This window comes from Arvicola amphibius, chromosome 10 (genome assembly GCF_903992535.2).
Source record: "Arvicola amphibius chromosome 10, mArvAmp1.2, whole genome shotgun sequence".
Classification (NCBI taxonomy): Eukaryota; Metazoa; Chordata; class Mammalia; order Rodentia; family Cricetidae; genus Arvicola; species Arvicola amphibius.
This window is the reverse complement of record NC_052056.1, coordinates 71,195,951-71,213,709: the sequence shown is the minus strand read 5'-3', so window position 1 is coordinate 71,213,709 and position 17,759 is coordinate 71,195,951. Positions and strand designations below refer to the sequence as shown.

General features: G+C 46.5%; 1 protein-coding gene across 2 annotated transcripts in view; it reads right to left on the bottom strand.

The window, feature by feature from the left end:
• Positions 1–17,759, bottom strand: part of Dgkg (diacylglycerol kinase gamma) — a 162,400-nt gene that overhangs the window by 9,715 nt on the left and 134,926 nt on the right. For both annotated transcript variants that reach the window (XM_038345521.1, XM_038345522.1), the window contains 2 exons: positions 3,658–3,778; positions 1,109–1,169 (listed from right to left, as the gene is read on the bottom strand). In XM_038345521.1, coding sequence (XP_038201449.1) covers positions 1,109–1,169; positions 3,658–3,778 — 182 coding nt within the window. The remainder of the gene's footprint in view (positions 1–1,108; positions 1,170–3,657; positions 3,779–17,759) is intronic.

Sequence of the window (17,759 nt, the reverse complement as noted above, 5' to 3'; positions counted from 1 at the left end):
TCACGTGTATGCATGTGCCTGCATGAGTTCATGTGCACCATGGGCCTGCAGGTGCCTGTGAGGCCAAAGGCTATCAGATCCCCCTGGTGTAACCAAACTTTTTTGGCAGGACCGTTGGCTCCCCAATAATGGCATGGAGACTTATTATTAATTATGAAATCTTGGTCAATAGTGTAAGCTTGTTTTAAACAGGCTCTTATAACTTAAATTAACCCATTTCTATTCATCTACATGTTACCACGTGACTCGTGGCTTTTACCTCTCCTTCTACAGGTCTGTTTCTTCGGCATCTACTGGAGACTCCGCCTTCTTCTCCCCAGCATCCTCTCTGCCTAGAAGTCCTGCCCAGCTTTTGGGTATTTAGCTTTTTATTAAACCAATCAGAGTGACATATGTTCACAGTGTACAAAAAAAATTATTCCACAACACCCTGGAACTGGAGTTAGCTGACGTGGGTGCTGGGAACTGAACCTGAGTTCTGTGCAAGAACAGCTCTTAACCACTGTGTTTGCTATCTCTCCAGTGCCCATTTGTTTGAGGCAGGGTCTCTCTATGTAACCCTGGTTAGTCTTGAACGTATTCTGTAGCTCAGGTTGCCTTGAACTCACAAATCCTCCTGCCTCAGCTTGTGCAACCATACCTTCCCTGTTCCATGCTCTTTATTCATTTGCTGATGGCATTCTAGAGCTGTGATTACAAGTCTGGCACCACGTTCAGTGTTCTGTGCCATACCAAAGCAGATAACCAACCAGACCTCTCTGTGGCATTTCCAGGGAGGTCCTCAGGACTGTGGAAGCATGTCTATGTACTGGGTAGGATCTGGGGCACGTAGGCTTGGCTTCCAGATAAGGAAGCATTCTCTAACATCCGAACTGGCTCCTCAGCAGAACAGTCTTTCCTTTGACTCCACCACTTGGGTAGGTCCAAGCTGAGGCTCTCAAGGTGACACGGACAAAGTCTCAGAGCAAAGTCAGAAAGGGGCTATTCCCGACAGCCTTCTAGGGTCCCGCTTACACTGAGATGCAGTGATTTCAAACCAAGTCAGTTTCTTCAAGGGGTAAGACAAAAACACGCCTCTCATGCTCACCTCCAAGACTGGCAAACTTACCGTGCAACGCGGCTGCATCCAGGGCTCTCCATCTACTTGCATTGGCAGAAGCTTGTTAGTCCTGGAACCCCCAAACCAAAGAAACAACAGTGAGTCTCTCAGAGCTGGAGAATCATCATCATCACACCCACCACAGAGAGAGAAGCATGAAGCCCACTTGTGCTCAATTAGGAAAGGTTCATTGAGAACAGGGGAACTTTCTGAAAACATAATCTTATGCATCTCAGGAACTGAGCTTGGCAGATCTGGAGCAGGCCTACAGACCTGTGCTCTAATAATTACTATAGGAATTTCTCTAGGTTCTGTCTTCAGACTCCACTTTGAGAAACTATCATGGGTGCATTGAAAGCCACAGCTTTCCACCTAGAAAAGTGGCCAGCAAACATGGTGGCCCCACTGCTGAGCAGTCCAGCAACCAGGCTGAGGGGAAAGTGGATCGTGCCAGACTCTGCCCTGGAGTAGGAAGAGGCCTGTACTCCTGACAGAATGAGTGATTGCAGCCTATCCAAGAGGTAACGTCTCTAAGCTACAGAGGTTATCACAGTATACACTCAACCGCACTAGGTAGGGTACTCTGGATTCATATACACCGTGACTGTACTGGGACAGGGACATCTAGGAATAGTGACCTCAGGTGTAGGAGGAGAGGTGAAGAGAATGTGTTGCCCTCTTGCTTGGGAAAGGCTTTCTCTTTGGCATATGGGCTCTGTAGACTCTAATGTGTCCTCCAACGCCGTGGGAGAAGGGTAGTCCTCTGGCCACGGCCATGTGAACAGTCACCATCCACTGGACCGGATGCCCTTACCTGAGCTTGGTAGCTTCCCTATTTTTGAAATTACAAAATGGAGGGGGGGGAAGCACTCTTTTGATTCAGTAATTCTCTGGGGGGAACTCTGAGTATATTTCATAATAAAAGCAATACATCTAAATAATGAAAACAACATATTAGCAGAAAGGAGGTCTTTGAATACTTGGGGATAGAGAAGTATCTGAGAAAGGCCTAGCAGGATGGAGCTTTTAGCTACCCTCTGTTTCCATCTGGAAATAGATCTGTTGACTGCTAGAAAAAAGCCCCCCTCATACTTAACTTCTTAGATTTCTTCCTGGCAGTCAGGACACTGTATTCTCTGTAATCTATCAAGGCCATGGCTGTGATATTCTACAGAAAACCTAGCCCCATAGGTAGGAGGGCTCTGGGCAAGGGCTGCCCAGGTTGGTCTGGGAAGCAAGCGTCCTATCACAGCGATGACTCCAAAAGACAGGGGGTATGTATGGTGTTGGAAACAGAAGACACAGATGGTACAGAGGTAGGAAATGACAAAGGGGTAGGGGAACAGACCCTCGGGGACCACAGAAGGGCTCCAGCTGAGGGAAGATGGAAGGGCCAAGAACAGATTCCTCAACTGTGCTCTCGCTGACACTTGCCCAAGTGTTTCTGGAAGAAAGGGCTCTTTAATGCAAATGCCTCTGGGAAACCCTTTACCCCCCGCAGCCCTTCTAGGAGATCCCTAAGGCAAACCAACAGATAGGATCTGTAACAAGAGAGAAAAAGGAAAGGAACCAAGCTGTCTCAAACAGCCAGATTGGGTGAGAAGCTGAGGGGAAAAAGTCTAACTAAGGAGAACTGAAATTGGACAAACCCCTATCAGACCCCGGAGCATCCAGGCAGGCTGGCTACATCATCCATGTCCCCCAAAACTGCTACCCTCTTGGTCAATACAAGAAATTCATTGACGTTAATAGGTTAGCATAAGAAGGCATTATGCCAGTTGTGAGCCCTGGCATTATTCTAATGTTTTACAATTACAAAGAGAAAAAGACAAAAAATTGGACCTCTGGTGCCCTGGGTCTTATATATGTTCTGTTTATGTCACCAAGTAATTTTAAGAGGATAGGCTATCATGGCTCCTCTAGTTGATGATGGCATTAAATCTGGCCCAACACAACTCCTCCACCTGACATTCAGGGGTCATAGCCAGAGAGGGTAGGACGATTAGAAGAGCCAGAGGGACAGGGGGTTTGCTGTTGAGATCATGTCTCTTGGAAATGATAAAGAATCTACACCCATGAAATGTCACCAACATGGCTGCCTAAACAAGACTAGAACAAGGGTGGCACCACCACACATGCTATCATGGGTGGGGAAACCCATGGGGCATCAACACTACACCAAGAACTACAGGCAACCAAGGAATGCTAACAGCAGGAGAAATAGATTCCCCTAGGGAAGGGCACACCGATTGGTTATCCAATACCAAATGGTCATCCCTGAAATCATATACATACAAATGACCATATGGCCTGAGTAGATAGTTGGGGATATACACACACACACACACACACACACACACACACACATACACACACACATATATATCAACAATTAAAGAATATAGTCAAAGTATTCTTTATAAATACTGCTAAGCTTTTTTCGCCAATCTGCTATAGCCTGAAGTCTGAAGGTTGCTTCCCCCAGTCTTTTTATTATTTGCCCGAATGTTCAAGGGGGTACAGAGACCCAGACGATGCTGGGTAACAAGGGAACTTACCTAATGATGACAGAGGAGCACTGGGCCAGCCTCCTGCCTGCACTCTTCAGGCCAGTATAGATCTGTCCCATTTCCATGGCTCCCTCTAGACCCACAACTTCAAGGAGCTGGTCGCTGAGGTCTGCAGAGTGAACAGCAAAGACCATGGACACTCTTCTCCCTCACTCAGGACAGTCTCTTCAGAAGCTCTGGCCCCTTGATGCCCAGCCCAGGTCTAGCTAGAGCTTTCATATACCGAGTCAGACATTTTTCTCAAAAAAGAAATAGATGTACCTTTTTGAGGGAGCAGAAAGTTAAAGCCAAGTTATAGTTTTTTTAATGCATTGATTTTGAAGATTAATATGTATCCAGTGAGTAGGCTGACATCAAGCAGTTTCTTCAAATATAGAGCCACAAACCAACTGTTTCTGAACTACACCAACCTAGCTTGTAGAGACAAATTGGTTTGGGTCTAAGAAGGAATGATTGAAGAGACTCTAACTATTTGTAATGTCAGAGAAACATGTTGGCTCTGCTAACGATGACTGATGGTTAATTAGCCTCAAATTTGGCCTATGCTTAACTGCTGGTGAGCCATCCTCTGTGGACATCCTCAGGAAGATCAAGGGACTTTTCCAGCATACCCAGTGCCTAAGTCAGGCAAAGGAGAAGAATAGTCCGCCTGTATCAGGCCATTGTGGCTCACAGTGGAAAAGGAGGTAGAAAAACATGTACGCCAGGCTCCATATCACAGTACCAATGCACTGCAATGGTGGTCATGGCTTCCAGTTCCCAGCCTGGGAGGAGTGGTCCAGTTTGCTTGGATTTCCGCCTCCATTCTCCACTGTGAGAGTGACAGCAGAGGTGGTGTTGGATGCTGGGCCCAATACTCACTCTAAAAGGCAACTGCTTGTGCAGTTAGAGCTGAAGCAAAAATTAAGACGCAGAGTTTAAAGAACAGTTTATCCCCTTAGATAGCGGAAGAAGAGGCTTTCTCATATCGAGGCTAGTTACTACTGTTCCATTAATAGCCACGGGAGAGAAAGCTGTGCCAAGGCTTTTGTTTGCTTGTCAAATGGCTTCTGTCCTCCAAAGATGCACTGTTTAAGATTAGTGAAGAAATATTTACTCTTTTGTTTAGAAGATGGTTGTCTTAAAAATACCCCACTGTTTGATGTCTATCTAGCGGAGGCCGTTGGCCACAGCACTGAACTGACAGCGAACGTGTCAACACTGAAGTCTAAATGTCTGATCATTGAGAGACGTTAGCTGTCAAGAGATACACAAGTCGAATCCATCTGTGAAGATCACACCGCTTCCCCCTCTGTATCCATCCACACCCGACTCTCCTCCCTAAGTTCCCTCTGCTTCACATCACGGAGAAGATGCTGTCTCCGTAAGCTCTCCGTCTCATTTGGACTTGGGACAAGAAGCCATAAAAAGGGAAGGTTTATTTAGGAGAGCGCTCCAGGCTCTCTGAAGGAGTTTGGAGCTAATCAACAATAAATGTCTAAATCTCTAGTCACTTAATTAGTTTCCCTTACCATAGAGGGTTGAATAATCCTTGCAGAGTCTCAGCTTATTGTGCTGGTTTAATGATGTCCACGAAAACAACACAGGCTATGGGAGGTGGGGGAGGCAGGGAGGGAGGAAGCAAGAGAAGAGGATGCAGGAGATGAAGGAGAGAAAAGTAATAGAGAACTTCTAGGGGCTCGGAGGGCAGGGGAGTTGGGGTAGGAGGGACGAGAAGAAAATAAAGGCATATGTTTTTCGAAGTTCTTCTGCACAGTGACAGAAACAGATACCTTAGAAAATGTTGCTCTTTGTCACAGGCTTTGGTATCTGACAGAGCTCAATGGTTCAGTGTTTTTCCCTCCTTGAAACATGCCCTGGTAACAAAATGTTCTAAGAAGCAGGGCACTTAATAGACTCAAGTGTTTCAGCTTTACAATGTCTCTGTCTTTTAACAAATTTTCCCGTTGAATGGCTTTAAAGTTGTTATCACTTCCCACACATTACCTTGCAGCTATCGCTTCCCACACATTACCTTGCTTCCTGGCTCCAGAAGAACTGTAATGAAGGCTGATCTCACCAGCGGGAGTGGGCAGGTGGGGGAGGGGTTGGCACAGATGTGGGCCCGAGGAGAGGGTATGCAGGGGAAAGGGCTAGGGGCTTATTATCCCTTTGTCCTCTCACTTTTGAATATGTATATGAATGAATACAAACAGGTGACTCCTGTCTGGCACCCTACCCCTACCCCTGACCCTGACACCTGACTGCAGGACTTAGCTGCTCTTTGCCCTCTCTGCTATTACCTAATATCTTTCAACTTCCTAGAATGCCTACTGAGAAAGTCTTAAAGAAATCTATTTTACATTTCTTTCCTAAAGTAATTGAGCATCAAGACCCTTCTTTTGTATGATAACTATAAATAGTCCATGGTTTCAGTTTTCTTTGTGTTACCCTTAAAGAGAGTTCTTTCATCACCTAGCCCCTCTTTTCTTCCTCTACCACAGAGAAGCTTATGTACGCAATAAGTGTGGTACTGAAATGAAGGAGAACAGAATATAAGTCAATGTCTAGGCACAAACAACAGTGAATGTTTAGGTTCTGTGTTTAGAACACAGAATCCAGGATCGGGATATCTGGTATATCAGGTGTCTGCTTTACCTTGGGTACCAATGATTCAGAGTTTGGTAATTGTGTCATGATCATATTGTCTTTATACTCTTCCACTCACTAATGTTTAAGACAGAGTATCTATGCACCTTAGTTAAGCAGGATTCATTCACTCAGTCACAGAATTGCTACAGAGTCAGCAACAATGTTCTAGGCCCTGTGTTAGGAACTGGCAACATAGAGTTATTCTGTTGCTGAAGGAATCTTGTCTAAGAAAGAGAAAGAATTCGGTGAACTATATTTTCCTTAGAGAGATTTATTATTTAATTATTATTTATTCTTATTATTCAGAAACTTGTCCAGAACCAGAGGAGGAGATCTTTGGGCCAGGCACAAGGTTGTGCAACCTATGAGCCAGGCCTTCCAGCCCTGCTCTTACTATTTTTTGGTGACAAGGCTTTGTGCACACATGCGTGCACACTGAACACTTAACATCTGCATTCTAGGAAAGAAGGAAGCCATGGCATGGGAAAATGGAGATGGAGGAACATGGAAGCAAGGGGTAGGGCAGCAAGAACATCAGTTCCAATCTGTTCATCCCCTAGCATTCAGGGTTATAAATGCACATCTTACCATGTCACCCCCAGACCCACAATCCTTAGCGGCACCAAGCAAAACACCAAACAAGGGCTTGGCAAAAGAAGATGCAGTATGTGTACCTTCACACCCGAGACGAGATGTTACAAGGAGAGAAAGGTTTGGAAATAATTTGCCTGTTGGAATGCTTTTGAAGGTTTGACATTGTTTCTCCTGTTACTTTCTATCACAAACAGAACCCAAGTAGTTCACGAAAGCACATGCGTTGTGGCATCATTTATAAAAGTCACCCCACTGCCACGTTTCTTCCTACATGGGAACAGTTAAACAAACAACATGATATCCACATGATCGAAATTTCTGCTGCCATTAAAATATTTACAAGCCATGTGTGGGAGCTCATGCTCATAATCTTAGTACTTAGGAGTTTGGGGGTAGGATGGGAGGTGGAGAGGCGCAAGGACTACAAAGCGAGTTCTAGGCCAGCCTGGGATACCATGTGAAACCTTGTTTTAAATAGCAACACACATATTTAATAACCGCAAGTATGTTTGTGTGATTGATTATTATGTCAATATATAAACTTACTTATGTAGCATTTTTCACTAGGTAAGATGATACACATAAAAAAAGAAATCTTAAAGAAAAACTATTAGCTTCTCATGGCAACAAAGACCAAGCATTAGTTCCAGAAGGTTCTCTGGGTTGCTCTTCCTTTAGTTTGATTAAGATAATCTTCAAGATTTTCCATGCGCACACGGACTACAACTGCAGCCAGTGTACCACGCAGTCTGAGCTGAATGGGGAAAGAGAGGAAGGAACGGTGGAAAAAGAGCCAAATAAGAGACTTGGGAAGTTCTAGCAAAGGTGTTCTGAGACAAGGAGTGGAAGGTGGATGAGGCGCTGGGAGCAGATGACCTGTGGCCTCAGTAATGAGCAGCTGGACTGGACAGATTAAAGGGGAATGTGGCTATATCCGTGGTTCCTGAACTTCGTTGTATGTCAAATTTACCTTTTAAAAGCAATGGTACTGCTGGGCAGAAGCGGCACAAACCTTTAATCTCAGTACTTGAGAGGCAGAGGCAGAGGCAGGCAGATCTCAGTGAGCTAGGCCAGCCTGGTCTACCAAGGAAGTTTCAGGACACCCTGAACTGTTACACAGAGAAATCCTGTCTTGAGAAAGAAAAGAAAAGAAAAGAGAAAAGAAAAAAGAAAAGAGAAAAGAAAAAAAAGAAAACAAACAAACATAATGTGCCCAGGTCGCAGCCTCTATCAGCTATATTAAACTGCATGGGATGCTGACCAGGCACCACATTTATTCTGAAACAACCCTCAGGTATTCCGAAGTGCATTGCAGTTTATATCCGGTGGGCTAAGTTCCTGCTGCCACTGGCCAGTGATTCCCAGAGTGTGGCCTTAAACCAGCAGGCTTTCCATCGCTTGTGACCTTGTTAGAAATGCACATCCTTGGGCCCCACCTCAGATCTGCAGAATCATACGTTCTGGAGGCTGACTCTAACAGACTATGTTCTAACAAGCCCTCTGGAAGATTCCAAGACACATTCAAGTCTGAGAAGTTGAGCCCGAGGCAATAAAAGTACCCACAGGAGTTCAGGTGAAGAATAGAAGCAAGTTACTTCCCAGACTGCTTTGATCTAGAACTTTCTCAGGTGAAGATTAGGGATGCTAATGTTCACCCAGAAGTGTGTGAAGTACCTGGTTGAGAGAGGCATAAAATCTGACTGTTTCACTTTCCTTTTCTCCCTACAACTCCTAAGCATTTGCCTGTATGGCTTCTTAGAGCTGTCCTCAAATCACAACATTAGACCTTAAAATAACATATCAAATTGCGTTCCCTACCATCGCCTACCTCCATGCAGAGGCCAGAAAGGAAGGTGTGCTTGGACCAAGAGGGCAGCCTACCCTGTCTTTTATGCCTTTACTCTCCACCCAGACTCTATTTAATTTCCTTCCGACTTTTTATCTCAGCCCCATTTTGCTTTTATTTATTTAATCCTAACAACTCTCAGGGGGAGAGACCAAAGCTCAACAAAGTTAGGTAAAAGCTGGCAGAACCCTGGTATCCATAGGAACACAACTTTAGACCTTCCAGTAGCTCTGGAAGCCAGAGGGACCATGCCCAAATCCAAAATTAAGGTCCCAGCAAGGTTGGTGTGATGGTTTGAGAGAAAATGGCTCCCCAAAGGAGTGGCACTATTAGTAGGTGTGGCCTGGTTGGAGGAAGTGTGCCACTGTGGAGGCGGGCTTTGAGGTTTCTTTTGCTCCAGTTTCCCTCAGTGTGAGTCAGTTGACTTCCTGTTGCCTGCAAGGTGTAGCACTCTCAGCTCCAGCTGTGTCTGCCTGCACACCTTCATGACCCCTGTCATCATGATGATGGACTGAACCTCCAGAACTCTAAGCGAATCACCCCAATTAAATGTTTTCTTTATAAGAGTTGCCATGGTCATGGTGTCTCTTCACAGAAATAAAAACCCAAACAAATACAGCTGGCTTTCCCTGAAGCCATCTCTTGGCTCACAGATCACTGCTGTCTTGACCACCCAGACATTCTTCTGTTCACACACATCCCTGTTGCCTCTGTGGCTCCAAAATTTATATGAGGACAGCAATAAGATCATGGCTCATCTTAACAGCTTCATATTTACTTAATCACATCTTTGAAGGTTCTGTTTCTATAATACAAAACATGTTCATTTTTGAGGTTCCTCAAAAAATATAAACTAGAACTACCATATGACCCAACTCTAGCACTTGTATATGACCCAACTTAGCACCTAAAGGATGCTAAGCCAGCATGACACAGAGATACAGGCACATCCATGGTCTTAGTGGTTCTAGTCCCTACAGCTAGGAAATGAAACCAGCCAAGATGTCTATCAACAAATGAATGGAGAAAGAAAATGTGGTCCATACACACAACACAATCTTATTTAGTTTTAAATATAAATGAAATTATGCGATTTGTGGGAAAATGGACGAAATTGGAGATCATTTTGTTAAGGCCAATAGGCCAGATTTAGGAAGATAAATACGTGCTTTGTGTACACACAGACTCCAGACTGAAATTTCTGCTTGTATCTGTGTGTTCACACACAGGCCATCAAATGAGAAAGGGAGGAAGGGATCTTAAGGAAGGTAAGAGCGAAGGAAAACATATACGTAATCATTACATATGACACAGATGTACATATGACCAGCAAAGGGGGGGCAAGGTGATGGGGAGGAGGAAAATAAAACCTATTAATTTATATACTAACGTTACCAAAAAAGAACCTGTATCAAATATAAGGACAGTCTTAGGTACCAAAGTTTAGGGCTTTCAACTTAGGCATTTAGAAGGTGACCAATTCCACATGAAAGAGGAGTAACACTAGAACACGCCTTGATGTGTTGAGAGAATCTGAGGGTATTCTATACACAGCAAAGCTTCTTGTCACTGTGCTCCAAAGAAGCCAGTGTGTGCTGTAGGTACATAGGACCTCCTTGCCTCTGCGAAAAGAAAAGCCATGGCCTAGTTCTGCTTGGCAGAGGAACAAGGTCAGCCCCACTGTCTAGACAGGTGAGTGGAAGCTGGCAGGCCTTCCTACACACTCAACCACCAAGGCTCAGACAGGTGTTGCCTGGAGCTCCTCTCTTCCCTCTGTGTTTCCATGGAGATGGTCTGTGCGTCCTTGGTAGCTCAATGCTAACACCCAACAAAGCTAGGCACGGTTCAGCTCACCTGAGCCCCAACTGGAGTGAGTATAGATTCAGCCCAGATCCTGGCAAAGGCATTTCAAAGCAAGTGTCCAAGTACTGGAGCCCTGAAGACCTGTCCCGGTCTTCTCCAAGTGACATTGCTGCCACTCTTGTTCTCAGCCTCAGGGGCTGATGCAGGACATGAGCTCCACAGACTTGGGTCTGAACCCCGTGACTCAGTCACCCACTTCTCCTTGGGGACTTGGTGTGCACCCTCTGGCAGGTAGACAAGACATCCTGCGGGCAGGGCAGAGCGTGCTCTGTAAAATCCCATGTCATGGAGTAGCACAGGAAGTCCTCAGGAAGTCTCTGTCACTGTGATTTTGTTTCCTTGGAAAGGTTTTGCCCAGATCTCGGCAGGAGATGCACTTCCGTGTCTGTTTCCTTTATGCTAAAAAGGGCCTAAAATAGGCCCTCAGTTATCCTAACCTTAACTGCCATGACCCACCCTGCGACTTTCTTGTGATACATGAGAGAGAAGAGAGAAGAGAGAGAGAGAGAGAGAGAGAGAGAGAGAGAGAGAGAGAGAGAGAGAGAGAGAGAGAGATCTATGTCGCCTTCTCTTGCTCCTGGTGTTCTAGGAGCATAAAGGCAAGACTTGACATTCATCCCTTCAGGGCACCCCTTCTTTTGTGCCATGTGCTTGTCACATTGGTTCTTGGGCTTCTACTCTCACGCGTGTCAAGCCTCATCAAGGCACAGAGGTAGCCAGGAGGCGTAGTCAGTTTTGGCCCCAGACTGAGGCAGCAAAGGGGTAGAAAAGAGAAACTAGCTTCTAAGAAAGAAGGCAAGCTGTGGGGGAGGGAAGGTGCTGGCCTGACTGGAGGGAGACAGAATGCTGTTTCCTTTGGGCTCTGTCTAGTAGCACTGCCTTAGGCAAATCATGTCCCCTCCAGGGCCCCGGTTTCCCTCAATGAGGGTGATGCACTGAGTGCACCGATCCTTAAGCAAGTTTGAGCTCTGCCGCCTATATGAAGACCCATTTGCTGACGAGTCAAGAGTAGATAGGCCTCAGTCTTGGCCTGTCGCCACCATGCAGGACATAGGCCACCCGGTACAAGTGTTGGTGAGGCAAGAGAAAGCACAGAGACAGGGATGCACAACTGGGCGATGGTTGCGCACGCACGCCTTTAATCCCAACAAACAAGCAAGCAAGCAAGCGGGGTGGAGGGATGCATATGGCGGCTTCTGGGTTCTGCAGGTCTGCCTGTGTGAGCAACAGAGTGAGAAAATGGCTCCCTTCATTCTGTGGCTGTATCTTCTGGACTAAGCCAGAGTTTTGACGAAGGTGCTGCATAGGGGAAGAGGGCTTCTAAACCTCTGTGAAGAGGGGTGGGTGCTTTAGAAGGGAAGGGACCAGGTAAGGGGTAAAAAGAGCAGGGAGGGGGGATTTCTCAGGAAGAAAGGAGGTCCTGGGTGGGGGGAAATCTCAGAGCTCTGACATCACCACGCTGCTAAGGTGAGACTGGACAAGGAGAAATGATCCTTCCATCTTGGATTTCCCGGCTTCCTGAGCTATGATCTGTGGCATGGTTGTCACAGCTGAAGAAAAGGGACCAAGGCAGGGGCGCTATAGGGAATTAAAATGAGATGACGAATGGAAAATATTTTTAGCATATGGTGCTAAATATAACCAGATGCATAACAAGTGTTGGGTGAACTGACCTGAACACGGGAAGAAGCCTGAGCTGGCAGGGGCTCCGCTTACAGTAGCCATTCTGCCAACAGCAGCCTCGGCTTGGGAAGAGGCTAGGGTGTAGAGAAGGCAGACCGTGAAGCTTGGGCACTGAGGAAGCAGGGAACTGTGGTGGTTTATGGGGTGTGGGGGGAGACTCAGCTATAAACAAAGGACGGTAGGATCCTGGGTCTACCCACCACTACCCTTGGTCCTACCCATTAGAGCTCTTCAACCAGGCTCCCGAATCAAGGCTTTACAGTTGCAAATCTATACCCTGCATTAGCTCATGTTCTCTTTCTCTCAATCTCTGTCCTTTTAAATCCTGGTCAGTGTCTAGGACCAGCATACATCTCTTCTATCATGTTCATTCATTCATTGGGTCATCAGATATTTACAGATCACCTGCTAGGTGCATGGCATAGTGCCAAGTCGCTAAGGCTCAGGTTCTGAAGGAGAAACTCCCTTTCTTGTGTCCCACACTTTTGTGGTACCACTGACTCTGCTACTTCATGGTACTTGCCTGTTATGCTAGTATTAACATGGTTGCTAGGTACCTCTTGATCCATCCTATAGCAAAATACCATGCTGACAGCACTGTGGATTGGGAACTGGACCACGCTGTCTTTCTATTGAAACCTCTGCAGTATCTGGATCATCTTAAGTACTTGAAGCCAGGTGTGACTTCATGCAGCTTGACTATACATTGTCGGTGTGATTTCACCGTAGTCTTTTAACCCACGGGGTTTCAGCTTCCTCAGACAGAAATCAAATAGTGAAATATACAAGTCTTTAATCTCCTAAGTAGGTATTCACTAAATGACAGGCCAACACATTATTTGTGAGTTGACTAAGAGTTAACACTGAGGCTGAGAGCTCACGACAGTAATCTTAGCATTTAGAGAATCCTGGGCCAGCCTGGGCTACATGGTGAGACTGGCCAAAAAAACAAGAAGATCAAATACTATGGATTAAATGCCTGTCTCTGCCCCCCACCCCTCCAATTCATATGTTGAAGCACCAGTTCTCAATGTGATAGCAGGTTTTGGGGACATCATGAGGGCAAATGTTTAGAAAAGGAGGTGTAAAGAGAGAAGCTTTCCATGTGACTGATGATAGAGCAGGAAGGGTTCATCTGCAAGCCAGGATGTGGGACCAAACCACCTGGCAGCTTGAGGTTGAACTTCTCAGTCTCTGCAAGCATGAGAAAGAAATTTCTGCTGCTTAATCCACTCAGCCTCTGGTATTCTATTACAGCAGCCCCAACGGACATACACAGTGCTTGCACAAAATAGAAACTAGCCAAGAACTCTGAACAGCAGTATACAGGCCTGCGGCCAGCATGGTGCTTTGCTATGGGGGTGGAGCTCAGGAAGTGCCCAGTATTGAATGGCTTAAAAGCAAGGCCCAAGGAGGGACGGGTTTGGGAACCAAAGTGGTGCAAGCAATGGAGCAACAAGGACAAAAACAACAAGGTGTTGAGTCCTGGACTAAAGAACCCGGACTAGCTGCTCCTTCTGCAGGGAGGAGGTGACGTTTCCCTAGCCCCTCTTTTATTTTGAGAGGCAGACATTAAGCTAGAGTTCAGCTCCGGCTCGAACCGGTGTGAGCAGGTTTCCCTCTGCAGATGGTGAGCAACCTCCCAGGCACCTTTCCACTTCCCCAGCCTCTCCCAGGTCTCAGAAGATGGGGGTGGGTGGGAGGAGCCCCAGCTGGAGTCCTCTCTGCCCCAAAGTCAACCAAGGAAGAAAGACCAGTTGTTTCCCTTGGATTTCCAGCAAATTTGGTTGGGTCAGGGCCAGCTCAAAGAGATGGGGCTGGAGCTAGGGTGGGTTACCTGGTGTAGAGCATCCCACATTTAGAATGCCTGGACTCTAGTTCCACACCCACCAACTGACCTGGGACAGGTTGGTTAACCTCCCCACAGCTCATTTTTCTGGTATACAAAACTTCATCGTGATATTCTCAGGGGGGAGTAGCCAGGTCAACCCGCACAACTCTTATCATACATCACTGGGGAGGCCGTGGGCATGCAGATTCTGTTCCAGCATGTCTGTGTGGGCCTTGAGAGTCTGCATTTACATTCAAGGGATGCCCATCCTCTTGGTTCATGGGCCATTTGAGGGTTTAGAGCATAGACTAGCTAATTGTGAGCACGAGGACCAAAGACCGTCTGTTTTTGTTGATAAAGTTTTATTGGAATACAGACCCACACACTCATTTAATTACTCTCCAGGACTGCCTCTGTGCTAAGTGAACTAACCGAGTTGGGAAGTTGCATTGGAGACTCTGGCACACAAAGCCTAGTTACATGTCCTATTATAGAAAAATATTTGCTGCCCCTAGGAGACCGAGGAGGAGTGAAGATTGTTCTCTGTGGGCTAAAAGACCTATATTTCAATCCAGGTTTGACCATGGGCAAGCCACTCCCCCTTGATATGTCTTTTCCTTTATCTAGCGGACAAAATGATCACTAAAATTTAAAGAGATCTGTGATCCAGTATTCCAAGACTATATAGAAAAATCAGTTTCTACTGAAGCAGGGGTCTAAGAACCACATTGTGCAGTCTTTACAAAAAAAAAAAAAAAAAAAAAAAAAAGGCACCAGGCCTTACCTGCAGAATCCAGAAGGGCAGCAACTCCTGCTGGTCACTGTGTGTTTCCACTGACCACAGCTCCTGCCTGACAGGATCAACTGGGACTAGAATCTTACAGGGAAGGTTAGAGGCAGACTCCCCAAGCTGCAACACAAGCTGTCCCTGGAGAAGTCCTGAGACTTTGTGTGCCTGTGTCGTTCACTGAGATTCCATTTTGCCAACAGACCAACTTAAAAACAGCCCCCCAGCTCACCACTCCATGTGTCCTGGCTCTGGGTGCATTTGGCCAACCAGTACTCAGAAACCCATATGAGGCCTTGGAGATTCTGCCAGGCAATGGGACTGTGACATGGGAAGCTCCCTTAGGAGCCCACAGTCTGGTGAGGGAAATGCCCCTGTAAAGAAGGAATCGCAGGAGAGTTGGCGCAGGTAGCTTTGGGAGGGAATGCAGGACCCTTGGACATCTGTCTTGGGCACCAGGTGAGACGCTAACCAGACAGGGGACATGCGGTTAGGGGGAGGCAGCGGGCTTGAGGAGAGGAGAAGGCGACGGAAGATAATGACTAGCTTGGGGGTTGTTGATGCCAGCGTGGGCTGCTGGAAGACTGAATGGCAGAGCTGTGATTTCCTGTGCACGGCAGAGTCAGATCTTTCTGTAGGTCTGCACACATTTAACAAGATGACACATGTTGCCATGGTAATTTTCCAGTACCGAGAAGCGTCCCACTGCGCACACCTAGTACTCCTGAGGCCCTTCAGAGTTCACACGCCTCCTTCTCTGCCAAACCAAAGGAGAGATCTTCCATGCTGGTTAGTGTTTGTCAACTTGACACAAACTGGAGTCACCTGGGAAGAGGGGACCTCAGCTGAGGAATTGACTCCATTAGACGGACCCACTGGCATGCTAGCTGGGCATTTTCTTGATCACGATTGATATGGAAGGGACCAGCCCACTGTGGATGGTGCCATCCCTGGGCAGATGGTCCTGGGTTATAATAAAGCAAGCTGGTCAAGACATGGGGAGCAAGCCAGCAAGCAGCCATCCCCCGTAGTTCTGTTTTGGCTCCTGCCTCTAGGTTTCTGCCTCAGCTTCTTTTGATGAGCGACAGTTAACCTGTGAGCCAAATAAGCTTTTCCTTCCCCAGCTTGGTTTTTGGTCAGTGCTTTATCAAAGAAACAGAAAGTAAGTAATATACCCCTGTGATATGTATAATGTTTAGGATAGTTTGGGAAAACCTTGGTCAGTTCTGAACCTATTGGGCTCTACTCTGTTATGACTTTATATAAAAGTAGAAAGAAAACCACAAGAAAACATAAACCTATGCTCACCATTCCTTTTGAGTCTGAACTAAGCTTGGCAGTATCAACCTTTGAGAGGACCGGATGGCATCTGTGTCCTGGCTTTGGAATTCAGGGCACTCTTCATACAGCTGGTGCAAATCCACAAGGCACCATGCACAGGTGAGCAAGCCATCCAGGCTTGCAGGAGCAGCAGAGTCAAATGAGCAGAGGAGCCCTGTGATAGCGCATGTCTAGGGGTGGGGTTGGCCCAGGGTTTGCTTCCCTTTCCTAGGGAGAGCCTCTGGATCTAGGATAGCAGGGATGATGCGCTTGGGCTTAGAGACCGAGTACCAGGCTAGGGAGACCACAGATGTGCCTGTGAATGTTACACCGGCTAGCTGGACTCATCTGGACCCGGGAGCGATGCAGCTCTTAGCGCTGACCACCGTTCTGCATGTTTCACTGTAGGTTTATCTTATCCAGGGCTTGCTGTGCTAGTCCTCTCGTGGCTGGGGGAGTCGTTATTTCCCATCACTCTCTACTGCGTTTGCACGCATACTGAATGATCTGACAGAAAGCCTGTCTGTAAAGCTGTAAGAACCACTCAAAGTAAACTCTATACCAGAAGTGTCTGACCCTTGTTTTGTTTTCCGGCAGAAATTATTATCTGATGATAATCTCGAGAGATTTTGGCTTAGAGTTTTGCCTAGAACACCCTATTTGTGGTTCGAGTGGGACTGATAGAGAAACCACATGTGAGATAGCCAGAGGATCCAGTGGGGGTAATTTATCCCCAACCCACTCCGGGCTCCAGCCTGAAGACTGGATTGAGGGTTACGAGAAAGTGTGTAGGAAGTCTCTCATATAAATCCTGGTCTGGTGCCAGAGGGGATGGCAGGACTCCAAGGGCTCTGCTTTCCAGCTTGACTCTCTCACCCAGACTTGTGCTTCACTTGGCTACCAGACCCCTGTCCATCCCCCTGCTTGTCTGAAGAGCAGTCTGTTCAGGGGTCTTCCCAAGCTCTGTAGCCACAGCCAAATGCACTGAAGTATAGTTCCAATAACAACCCAAGAAGTGCGGATTGCTGGAGCCATGGGTGGTTTAAAGGAAATCTAGGCCAAATTTTGGAAGGAAAAGTCAAGAGAAAGGTTCTTGATAGGTCCCTTCATGTCACTCAACACCAAGCGGGGACAATGATGACTGTTGGCCAAGGCTTCATCAAGTTCTAGGTGCTGCTATGTGCCCTACAAGGATGATCCAATTCAACTCTGGCAAAAGTCCTGAGGGAAGGGGTTCTGTTCGGTGAAGGACTGAAATGGAGGCTTGGAGCAGTTGTAAGGTCACATGAGTGGAGATGAGGAGGCCTGAGGGTTTTTTTTTTTTAAATTCTTCAGTGGTATATCCCTCTACTCCACACAGTTTCTCAGTTACAAGTCCTTTAAGCTGCATTTGAATTAGTTATTTAAATATGACTAGCACATCTTACTTGTCAAATGAGTGTTTAATGGTTCCCATAGTCACACATAATGCTAAGACTTTTTCTTCATCTTTCTTTTCCTTTGTAGTCTACTGCCCACTGTACTGACTGAAGGCA